Genomic DNA, 12,945 nt, shown 5'->3' with positions numbered 1-12,945 from the left:
CTGTTTGATCTGCATTTGCCATGGTGCTGCACATGTCATCCATTATGACAAAAGTTATTTAATGGATTGACGGTTGGGTTGGCTGTGACAGTTATTATTCACAGCATTCCTTGACTAACTGTTTTGGGAAACATGTAAATCAATGGGTTTAATTCTGTGTGAACAGCAAAACACCTTTCCCTCCCAGATAACTCTGCCCTGTCTGTATGCCAACTTTGAGTTGGTCTTAATTAGCTCCAGTTTTGTTATCTACGAACTGGAGGTAATTCTTTTTGAATGTATTGCAGCCATACCAACACAGTGTAATAGTGATGCATATTAACAACATGAATCTGTCATACATGTCCGAATCGTTTCCGAAAACTGTTACAAGGCTTTCATGAACTTGGCACAGGACACCATACCACTACAAAAGTCTCCAAATGCTTTAATGAATTTCCCCTCCCACCATATTTCTGGCAATATCAATGGGTATTCTCTGTATTTTCTAAATATGTTCTTAACCTCAATAATGAAAACTAATGAGGACACCAGAAGAGGAACTAGGAAGCTGCAATAAATTACTTTTCTTGGGTTTAGATATCCTTCAACAATCTACAGCCTCTGTATTTTGATAGATCTTCAAATGTCTGCCTTTCTGTTCTGCTCAATAGACAAATCCCAAAACTCACTGTTAATGCCAGCCAAGCTAATGATACTTTTAGGAGCAAAACCTATGCAATCATTTTTGTGAAATAATCTTTATATAAGGTTTCATAGTAACCAATTTACTGCATGCTATATGTTCATTGATATAGCAAGGAAAATCCTTTTGTGAACAACATTTTCTACACAGAGGATGAAAATATTGCATAATAAAAAACATAAGAGATGTAATCATTAATAGATTAATAGATAATAATTTAGACAGTGTGCTAAATCAGAACCTTCTACATTGTGCACTATTTATGAACATTCACCACACAATCACAGAACATTCATCCAAAAATGTTTCAACTGCACTTACACATTCTCAGTCTCAAATGTACAAATAACAACCTCTATAGTGAAGAGGTTACGCTCAGAAGGAAATAGAAGCAAACTTTCAGCACCTTTGAAAATTATTGAACATATGAGCCATCATCTATCATTATTGACATCATTTTGATGCAGTAGTAGAGGTATTTAGCAAGCACACCACAGTAAAACACATTTTAGAAGTTAAGCATTGCAAATGTTAAATGCTGAATTCCTTACTTGCATGGTTGTTTAGGCTCCTATCCTGTACTAAAATCACCTACTCCTATTTCACTGCATACTGTGAGCTTTTCACATTGTACATTAAAAGCTGCAGCCAGTCAAAAAAACTGGCTGGCTGGAGGAGATTAAGCATAATCTAACCCTTTTCTCCTCAAGCCTCACTGTTTCTGGTCTGCCCCTATCATTCTTCAACTAATGTGGCCTGCCTAGGAATGCCCACCCCTCAAGACTGGCATCTACCCATCAAGGCATGTTGATATTTGTAGAACTTTCCAAGAGTTAGCCCACTGCTTGCATGGGCTGATGGCTTTTGAGACCTAAAGTGTCCAGTATGGATTTCCAGAAGGGCCTGAAGCATGTTTTTGGCATGAGGCACCCCCTTGAAAATCCATATTAGACTCTTTGGGGTTGATTTACTAAAGTGCAAAATCTGGTGCAGCTGTGCATGGTAGCCAATCAGCTTCTAACTTCTGCTTATTCAATTACGCTTTGACAAAAAAAATATGGATGCTGATTGGTTTCTATGCAGAGCTGCATCAGATTTTGCACTCTCGAGTTTTAGTAAATCAACCCTTAGGAGTCTTGTGTGCATTTCGCAGGGGACTCTATGCAAATTTTTATCATTCTTGCTGTAGAATATGATACAGCAAAAGTGACTATAATGCAGATGCTTGGATGGGTGTTGTTTTTTTTTAAGAAGCTGTCAATCACATGTAATTTTTCAGCAATCTTAAACACTTATCCATTTGTAAATGCCAGTGCTTCTGCAGAGCTTTCTGTACATCACAGAGATGTTCCCCTTGATAGACAGGAATGGGATTTTGGGTAACCCCAAGAAATGTTACTTAAAGGGCATTTTTAATATTTCACTTTAAGGGAACTGAAAAACAATAGTTTTGCCTGATACTCTGCTCCCCTGGCAGATGGCTATCCCCCATGCTTAAATGATGGATTGTCCTCAGTGTTATCTTGATGATGGCAGGACCCTAGACCACTGGAGTGTAGGAAGAAGCAGTTGTGGATGCCAGTCTAGCTGCAGGAAGGTAAGTAAACCTTTCTTTTTTGTTCCCCTATATCAAAATGAGCAAATAACCCTTGGAATTCGGACACTTGGAATTTCTCTGCGTTGGTGTTCCCCAGGACCAAGGCCATTTTCCCATACTATTTCTTGACACCCCCTTGCATATTAGTCCAGAAAACCTGCATTTTTTATTTGGTAGATTCAGGTGTTATTGATTTAAATGGGGTTCGGGTTCGCCATTTAAACTTTTTTGAAGTTCACTGAACCCTGCTGAAACCAAACCAAGGGAAGTTTGGCTCATTCCTAATAAGCACCTTTAACTATCTGAGAAATTTGTTATCACATTTAATACTTGTAGCCTTATACTTTCAAGCAATGCTCAAAATAAGAAGCTTTGCTTTCTTTTATTAAGCCATGTATGACCAGCCTAAGGCATAGCTTCCAAAAAATTATTTACAAAAATATGTACCAGTAATTTCTGTTGACTAGAGATAAGGGTGGGTTAATGACCTAGTGTAAGAAAACACCCTATTTTTATAGCAATCCACATTATGGGTATAAACCCAAAGCTCCTCAGCTGGCCTTGTCAATTTTCCTCACTTCTTTTCTTCCTATTGTGGGGGTTGGGTAAGTTTGTGCCAGTACGTGGTGCTTTAGAAATATGTACAATGCTGCTACAGTGTGTCTAGTGTGGTCTAGAAATGTGTGCAAAGCTGCTACAGTGTGCATCTGTGACTTAGCAGGTGATCAAGTTAAAAACAAATTGTGACCAAATAATATTATATGAATGCATGGATGAAACTTACAGATGTGAATCACAGTACCAAATCCGGCTGTCAAACTTATAGCTGGGCCTCCAGATTACACTGAGTGTGGGTGGGCAGTGCTGCGGTTATAGTTGTGCAATTTTTTTTCTGCTTGCTGTGTCTCTAGTACAAGCAATGGACAGGCCTGAAAACAGACCATGTATCGGTACAGACCATCCTTTGTCCACTTTTTAACCCTTGATTCACCCTTGCATTAGTTGTCAGTGCAATGCTATCTTAAATTGTCGGTCTCTTTACATTGGTGGTTGATTTGAAAAGTACTTCAATACATTGGTGGATAGTAGATGAGTCTCCCTTTATGTTGATGGTCAGCCTAGCATATTTTTTTAACTCCATCCTCCTGTAGAGAGGTGTCTTTTTTCAATTGGTGGTTAGTAAAATAAGAATGGGTTGGCACTTCCTTACATTGGTGGTCAATTGGAAAAGTGCATGCTTACATGGGAAATCAGCATTGTAGGTTCAGCGCAATGCTAGCTTACATTGGTGGTCAAAAAAGAAAGAAATGAAGTTTTCTCTTTACATCGATATTCGGGATAGAAGTGTTCTCATACATTGGTGGTTAGTGGAGGAGTGTTTCTTTACAATGGTAGACAGTAGGACTTCCATACACTGGTGGTTAGGGAGAAGAATGCCCCTTACAGACAGTTAAAAAGATCATTGGTATTAGTGATTAATTGACCTAGAGATAGGAGAAGAAACAGTACTAAGCCCATACTGTTGGCTTTGCCTTGCCAGAATTATTCAAGCATAATTGGGAGAAAAATCAATCCGCCTTAATAGGTCATGCCAGTTATTGCTACCTCTCACAGAACTCCTGGTATCATTGGTTAAAAAGGCTGCTATAGACATACTTAAAGATGTGTTAAATCAGTCATGTCAAGTGGTCCTTAGTGGTTTAAGGATAAAAAATGCTTACCAGCTGTCCTCCAGAGAAGCTACAATATCTTACATAATTTTGCAGCTAAATACTTCATAAAATGTTTTAAGTTTTAAGGTGCAATTTTACTATAATGGTAAGTTCCAAAGTGCCATGATCGTTTTCTGTAATTAAGAAGATGCAGCCTCAGTAGACATAATTAGGTCCACTTGAAGAGCTGATCTCCTCATTTTGTCCCAGTGTTTATATCTGAGTTTTGCATGCCTAATGAAAATGAAAACAACCAATGTATTAAAACCTTAACTATTTTTATAGTTGCAACTAAACAGTATACTGTATCTTTATATGGCAGCCATTACCCCAGATGTACCTTATTGACCATCCCATCTCATTGCAACTCTACCAGGCAGCATTATGTGGTTTAAATTAACTCTTAACATATCTACGGGTCCTCTGATAATCAAACACTGAGTGATCAAGGCTGCCTAAGCTTTGGGTCCCAAGGGAGCTCAACTTTAAACCAACATTTTTATAATTCAAGTCAAGAAATTGATTTCTTTACTCATATTTGGTAATGGATGTGAATTTTAAAGATAGATCCACTTTAAAAGATTTTTTTGATAAAGACAGATGCTTAAATTACTAAAGCCTGTCAGTAATGTTCACAGGAATGTATTACATTGTGTTAGTCTCCTGCAGGTAATTTAGTGCTAATATTAATATGTATGGCTGCCTAGAAGATGGGTACCATGCAAATATAAAAAGAATGATTATATAATACATGTAACATTGTATAACTATAACACAATTATATGTATTTTCTTTATAAAATCTTTCAGATATTATTCCTAGAAAATGTAAAGTCAAAGTCAATCTCTTTATTTACTATTAGCAGCTGTTAGCACAGAAAACAAAAGCATTCTAGAATTAAGGCAGTCATTAATAGCAGGTAATAAGGTTAAAGTGAGTCTGTCTTGGCCTAAATGTTACTAAGGTAACAAGAGTGCAGGTGCCTTGTGATATTTGCAAGTATGTGTGCTAGACTTCAATTTGAACATGTGGAAGTCCTTTGGATCTGAGGCTCAGTATATACATGGAGTCTTGACTTCTATCCAAAAAAAGTGAAAGTGTATGTCCAGCCCAAACTTTTTTTTTAATTTAAATAGACTGGGAAGGATTAGAACTTCTTCTAGGTTTTTACTGCTGTACTGAGCTCCTTTAGAAAGTTTTACCCTTACTTCTAGTCCTGCTCACAATGCTTTACTTTGACAGGAAATGAGCGTAACTCTCCAACAGGAACACAAAGAATACTATTTTAGTAGATTAAGAGAGTATTAGAGCCTAAACCTGAAGCTCATACATGTTACAATCTGAGTGTACAATATCCTTTAACAACCCTGCAAATATGTAATATATTCAGACCTACCTAAACGATCCATTCAATGCATTTCTAATCAGGCAGGCCCTTATACTAAATAACCGTTGGTAGGATCTCAAGTAGATTGTACCGTCAAATTGTGGTGAGCTTAAGGTAAAAATGTTCTGACCCTTCTTTTTGAAAATACTAGTTGACTGGCTGACCAACTGACTCCGATACCTTGAATCGCTGACCTGGACTAGGTATGAAGATTGGAAGATCTACGTAGATGTTCCAGGTGAATGACAAAGAAAGTACTGAAGTGGTGGATGCAGTGTGTGTCAACATAACTGCAACTGCAAGCATTTTTAGAAGATGGCTAGTGTGTACCTTCTATGACAGGTTATCTTTAATTTTTATGATCAATACCCCTATGATAAAAGGCAGCTGCATAATATCTTCTTTCTGAATATTTTCCCCATACTAGCATTTGACACAGATTTTTAGCAATGCAAAGAGCAATGTGCAAAATCCTCTCTACTCATGAAATCTGGTTGTGATAGATGACTGCAGTTTGTGCAACATCTTGACTCTTTAAGCTGCCCTACATTTGAGAATTTGGAATTTGTCATGTATTCATGGAAAAGAATTACAAATATTGATCAGAAATTGTTTCTTTGGCAAGTAGTATTAACAGCAATAACATTTGGTTCCCATGGTAAGTTGATTATAAAAGATGGGTTAATAGAGAACAGCACTAACCGCTCTACTAGAATTGGAAACACTTCTTCATGGATGTTGTGATCAGACCTAAATCCTTTAGGAAGATTATCCACATAGAAATCAGGAAAATCCTGCAACTGAAGCACTTTTGTTCTCCACATTTCTAAACAACATCAGCAAAGCTGCTGTTTTTTTTTTTACATCTAATCATATGGGTTGTTTTGAAATTTTGGAATTGCTTCAGTCCATCACTTTAATTAGAGCACCTTTAACTTGTATTCATTATTCTAATTATTTATGTATTTTTTACAAGAGCAGAGCACAGGAAATTGAAGAATGGTCCATACAAATTAAAGATTCTTATTTAATAGAGCAATATTATATATGTAAGGAAAATCTCTCAGTGGTAGCAATTATGATGAGCAAATCTATTCACAGGCCAGCAGAATAGGCACACTGCAATACTGTTATGTGTAAAAACATATGCGTGCACATTTTTCCAAACTGCAACAAACAAATCAGGGCATTTTTGCCTATATTCCTAACCTGAGGGATTCTCATGCATCAGGTATATCTATGTGCAAACATCCAGGCCAATCAAAATTTAGCATGCTCTCTATCCTGCTTTATTCATCACAAGTTATATTATTATTTTCTAGTATACTGAACCGAGGTAACAGTATAATATACATAAAATGACAATATACTGTAGTCAGAAAATGCAGGCTCAGTGTTTCAGAACTTCCAAAGTTGTTTAAAATTTTTGTTTTTAGGTGCAAGGAAGGGGGAGGTAGTCCAATCAGTTTTAGAAATATCAAATGAGAAATTGAAAAGGATAGTCAGACAGAGTAGATTGTTGAGCGTTATTGTTCAATAGAGATGCATGCGCATTGATCAAATATGCAGAGAATAATACAGAGCAGGACATGTCTGGATTCCTGGACTGTGTGATTCACTTGTTTCAGAAAGGCCTGTGTGCAAATCTTCAGGCCAATAAAAAATTGGCAAATTGGTGTTTATTCTGATTTAATCTAAATACGTCATGTTAATATTGTTATCCAGTATATAATGAACTGAAGTAGTAGTATATTATAAGTCAAATGACTGTCTTCTGGTCCTGCTAACTTCAGATAAATAAGTTGACAACTGGAAAAGAAAAATCGGATGCGCTGAATTGGTCAATGGAGAAATTATTTGTTTGCCAATGTCTTGTAACTACTATACATAGACATGCACACTCCTGCAATACCAGCATACATGTTTATGAGCTAAATATTGAAGGAAGAGAGCATTAGATATGTCTGAGTGCCATCTAGTGTCTATTGATACTTTAACACAAAGCACCTAGTTCAATTTTAACATTTATCTAAGGAAACTTGTGAGGAGAGAATATGGAGGTTGCCATCAATGTTCTCCTGAAAATACAAGTAGCCTGGCTTTCTGTGGCTTCATTACCTTGACCAACTGATCTGCAGAAAGCATGCAGCAAGCAAGGTCAAAGCGAATTCAAAAGTACACTGCATATTTATTCCAGGTCAGTGTGTCGAAGACTGCTGAAGCTATAAGAACAGTATGACAGCATGGGAACTAGCATTTTCAGATGTCAGCCATTGCTTCCTATAAAAAAAGTCAGTTGAAAGCTGTTTGAGTGGTTAATAATCCTGGGAGCACAAGATGTAATTATTGGTGTGCCATATATTTTGTTAATAGGAAGGTGTGTTTAAAGAAGCACATGGATCAAAACAATCATCATAGAAAGATTACATCTATCACAACAGTATTAAACTTCTGATAAAACACCCTCCGTTTGAACTGTACACACACAAGTGTAGTTGTGTAACCTATTTTTTTTAAAAAGGTTAACATTTTCCAATTTTTTATGTAGAATATAAAAGGTGACAATTCTGCGTAATTCTCAGTTGCTCTGGGCAATTCTTCCACTCATTTTCAAAATATGTATGAAAACATTTTGTAACTGATTTGTGAAAATGTAAAGCACTTAGTAGTACCATGTATGATTTTTATTGGAGAGAAGGTGGAGAAAGGATTCTCATAATCATGGCAGGCCCAGACTCATCATAGGGCAAATGCCCGGTGGCCAGAGGAGCCGATCCGCACGTCCTAACAAGAGCGGCCTGTTGAAGACTGGACTGCACAGTGGGAGATAAGTGGTGACCGCAATCCAGACAGGGCTAACACAGACCGTGGTCACTGCTCACCTCCCGCTATGCAGCCATGCCTGTGTCTCCTCTCCCAGCTCTCCCGCCCGCCAACAATGGCATCCTATCCACAGAGCAGAGGGTGGGAGGAGCTGGAGATCTACATAGAGAGTGGGAGTCTTTTTATTTTAACAAATGGGTAATCACCTGCTTGTTCATATGATCCAGATCTGCAGCTCCCTCCCCCACCCCCACTCTGCTGATAGGATGACATCGTTGGTGGACCATGGAGAGGAGACACAGGCTGAATCTTGCCTCTGCCCTGCCGAAGGTAGGATTGTGCAGGGGAGGCAGGGAGTAAAGAGAAAAAGAGGAGGAAAGACAGCAAGGGTCACTGTGATGGGGGGCTGTGATTGCTAGGGGCACTGTAATGTAAAGGAGTACTGTGATATAAAGGGCACTGCGCTGTAAAGGGGTACTGTAATCATTACAGTGCCCCTTTACAGTGCCGTCCCCTTTATATCACAGGCACAGTGCCCCTTTACATTATAGTGAGGAGGACCTAATATCCTGTCACCAATCATCCCCAGGAATGCGGATCCCTGAAAAAATTGGCTGCTCAGTCTAAAGTCCCCAGGCCTGTTTTTTGTCCCAAGCCTGAATGGCTATATGATCTTTTATTTGAAATATTGTTTTATTTTGCCTGTACAGCTGAAATTCATACAGGACAACAACCAAGACTGTAAACCTACTGCTGGCCACCATGTTACAGGCTACTTGTACAATTTCCTTTAGAATACCAACAACGAGGGTTATTTTTTGACTTTCTGAATAATAAAAGTTTACTTTACTTTACAAGCTTCCTTATTACAATGTTAAATGTCAGACTGTCAGAGGAAAACCAGGTGAGGTTTTTAAATAAAGCAGGTGAAGTACAGTCAAATCTAAAACTATCACTCATTTTGCCAGTTTTTGTATAAAGACCCTTTAATCTGGCTTCAAAAGTGTTCATAGGTCCATTCTTCATTTACAAAAACTCATTAATCTCTGACAAAAGCTTCATGTAAAACAAAATAGGGAGACATAAAATGTGAAATAGTATTAACGGGTCAGTGCACTTATTTTTATCTCTTGGGGACTCTAGTGAGATTTCTGTGCATTGGTTTTTGGTCGGTACACCTGCTCTATTCATGATAAGGAAGTCATACTGACACTTTTTGTCTGGCTTCAAAAATGTAACTAGGTCTAGTTTTCATTTACAAATGCTAAGTCCTATTGTCACTTTTTGGTCTGCACATCTGCTCTAGTCTTGATAAGGAAGTCCTACTGTCACTTTTTGTTTTTCTCCAAAAATGTTCCTAGGTCTAATTTTAATTTACAAAATCCAAGGAAGTCCTACTGTCACTTTTTGATGTTTTATATTGTGTGGAATACAACTGGAGATGAAACAAAACAAAAACGAACACGTAAAACTTGCAAGTGTAATAGAGCTGAAATCTATGGCAGGGGGATCTAACTTTTGGAGTATTCTAGACAAAAAAGCCAGGGGCTCACTTATCCCACCAGGCTCCATTTATTCACAAATTATCCATTTTGGCTAGACTGGCATTTTAAAGAACAGATCACTGGCAATTTTTTAAATTTTCTTCTTCACGTCTGCTTTATGAACCTCATCAATCCTTCTCCAGCCTATAACAGTACATTAAAGTTTCAGTTAAATTGTTTGAAGAACAGGAGTCAAACCAGTAAAATCCACAGAGAACCTTTATGCACTATAGTCATATGACAATACCAGGTTTTGTCAACAGGCGGCACTGCAAATTAAAATATTAACTGTAGCACTCCGCTGTTAGATACCCCAGTGCCTGTGAAAAGGGGAAACCCTTCCAAATATTAGACAAAGGTCTGCTAAACAAACCAAGAATATGCCAAGTTATATATTTTAAAACAGCATTAGACAGAACACAGAATATAACCAAGTCTAGTTTACACTGACGCTTGTTACATTTGTAGAGATCCACCTACATTCACTTGTTGCCATAGATATAAAAAAATCCTGTGTGTTTAGGATACCAGACAGCCAATTCTTTTGCTCATGATGTTTTTGACAAACATGATAGTAATTGCTAGGAATATACAATGATTCAGAAGATCTTTATGGTCACATGCATCTCATGTCATAGTTCATAGTGACACAGACCATCTGATAGAATACAAAGTTAACTATACATTTTTGAAAAATGATAAGGACTTTGTCACAATGGAGTTCACAAGTAGAGGAAGGAGCTGCAATCCTTCTACAGTAGTTTCCACTTTCTGACCCTTTGGACAAATTCTACTTTTAAGCCAATGAAACCTAATATGTTTTGATTCAGTGTGGTTATCATGGTCATAGTACGTGGCCTGGGGGTCAGAGTGTGGAAGCTGCAATCAGAGCAATAAAGCTGCCCCTGTCACATGCAAGCTTCACAGTGACAGAGTAGTTGGAGCGAATGGTAGATTTTTCAGATTTTTTTTAAGATATATTTAATTTTTAGACAGTCAGGCAAGAGAACCATTGTCACAAATCCACATCTTATAATTATTTTACTTCTTTAAAATTTGTATTTACAAGGCTGTCATATATTTTATAGGAAAGCCCACACACACACACACACACAAACACACACACACACACACACACACACACACACACACACACACACACACACACACACACACACACACACACACACACACATATATATATATAATAAATAGGGAGAGTGAGCTGAGTAGACAACTTCTCAAAATGTTTAGACTTTAAAAATAAATCCCACATCTAAAAAATTTAGATCATACGGTGGTTTTAAATTGCAATGATGTTTCATTATCCTTTTGAACAAATAGGGTAAACAAAAGAAATAGGCCAGATGCATAGGCAAGCCAGTATATTGTGCTCATCTTATCAGCTGTTTTCATCTAAAGAGAGTAATATGACTTTTTTTCAAGATGTGCCTCTATATATTGGCACGTGATAGGCATATAAGCAGGATCTACAATAGTCACTTATTGCAACATAAATTAAATATGGGTTCACATCTGTTGAATAACCTTTAGACTTTAGACACAGATAATGCATGCCATATTGATCAAGGCCTCACCAAGGATTATGCAATGTAATTCCTCTGTATTTTTTACATAAATAAGAATCCCTGCTATACATATATTTGATGTGCTTTAGAAATATAAGATAGATCGATAGATAAATACTTTTCTGGAGCAGAGTGTATATATTAATATCTGTATTGCACAATGATAGCAGATAGCAACCAGTGGTATAGTTTTGATCTCTGGACATTTCTGCACATTTATACAAGCAATGGCATCCTAAAGATTTGCACTTGTGATGGAATTAGATCTAAGATTCCACCATCATGCACTAAGCTACAATCTGTACATTTCACAAATGCATTACAAGAGTCATCTGAATCAAAAAAGGAGGTCAACCAAGCATTTGGTCACTGGACAGGTGACAGTTTCAATGAATTATATTCAAAGACCTTGGCTGTTGTAGCAGCAGTAATGTGTCTGCAGATAATTTCCTCCTTTTTGCCCCCTCCCCCTCTTGCTCTTTAAGGAGGTACAGGAGCACTGGTCACACATGCTTCCCATCTATACAATGTGAAAGTGGTAAACTTACCTGGATAGCTTAGCAATCTTAGCAAAGCCAAACACGTCCATGCATGCAGGTGTGCTATCTTCTTTCTCCCCTTCCTTCACTCAAGCAATATCCCTTCTGTTTCCGCACGCTAAAACAAATATAGGATTTCTTCTACATCAGAATGCAGCACGGTATCATCCTAGGTCTGCAGTTTGAGAATGAATCACTCAGAAAGACCATTGATTCTACTCTTGCATCCAGCCAATATGACTGCTGAGAAATGCCAATTTGACAATGGCCAATATTCAATCACCTTGCTGCATCTCTAGTTTAAAACATGCTGTTTTACAGTGCTTAGATTCTGTCCATGTAGCTCTTGCAAGCATCTTTGCTGGGCTTTCTTCATTGAAGACTGCTGATCCCAGGCAGTGAAAGAGAAACAAGAGGGGGAGGAGGTAGGAGCAGCCAGTGCATGCAGTGAAGCAGCACACAGAGAGGATGGAAGAGCTTCAGAGATGCAGTAAATCACCCTTGCCTCTGCATAATGCTTACACTATTGCCTTCTGCTCTACAAGACCACTGACATCATTGGACTAGCCTCAGAGTTTACTGCTAAATACAGCTTTGCCTAGTTGTGTAAGGACAATGTTTAGGCGCCTGCTCTCAGTAAGTCAGGTAGAGAACAGTTCTTTTGTATTCACAGTCACAGCATAACAAAATATCCCTAAAATGGGGTATAGACACTGCAATCAAGAATAGGTTTACTTCCATAAAATAGCCATATGTTATCATAAGTCAACTGTACAAAACAATTTTTGTGAGTAGTATCACATACTATATATTCAATTCATTTGTGTGCAAGTGTATTAGAGCTTATGGCTGTATAGATTGTCACATACAGGAAAAATTCTTTTAAATGCCCATGCAGTCTTTTCCCCATTCCATTATGTAATCTTCCCATGTCTTCATTATGATAGAAAAACACAAATAAGTCTATATTTTATGGATGACTTAATACCTTTAATGAGCTGAGCCTGTTTCTGTTAGCTGCCTCTCTATGTCTGGTTTCATACCTAATGATCCTGCCAGTAATAAAAGT

The 12,945-nt window shown here is 37.7% G+C and overlaps 1 protein-coding gene across 3 annotated transcripts in view; it reads right to left on the bottom strand.

Annotated features, from left to right (window-relative positions):
* FRMPD4 (FERM and PDZ domain containing 4) overlaps positions 1–12,375 on the bottom strand; it is a 608,500-nt gene extending 596,125 nt beyond the window's left edge. For 2 of the 3 annotated variants that reach the window (XM_073614850.1, XM_073614851.1), the window contains exon 1: positions 11,886–12,370. In XM_073614850.1, coding sequence (XP_073470951.1) covers positions 11,886–11,926 — 41 coding nt within the window. In that variant the 5' untranslated portion in view covers positions 11,927–12,370. Of the gene's footprint in view, positions 1–11,885 lie in introns of all 3 variants that reach the window. The other variant, XM_073614854.1, reaches the window with a different exon arrangement.
* Between the last annotated feature and the right edge of the window lie 570 nt (positions 12,376–12,945).

The sequence above is a fragment of the Aquarana catesbeiana genome, linkage group LG02, assembly GCF_042186555.1.
Source record: "Aquarana catesbeiana isolate 2022-GZ linkage group LG02, ASM4218655v1, whole genome shotgun sequence".
NCBI lineage: Eukaryota > Metazoa > Chordata > Amphibia > Anura > Ranidae > Aquarana > Aquarana catesbeiana.
This window is presented reverse-complemented; position numbering and strand designations above follow the sequence as displayed.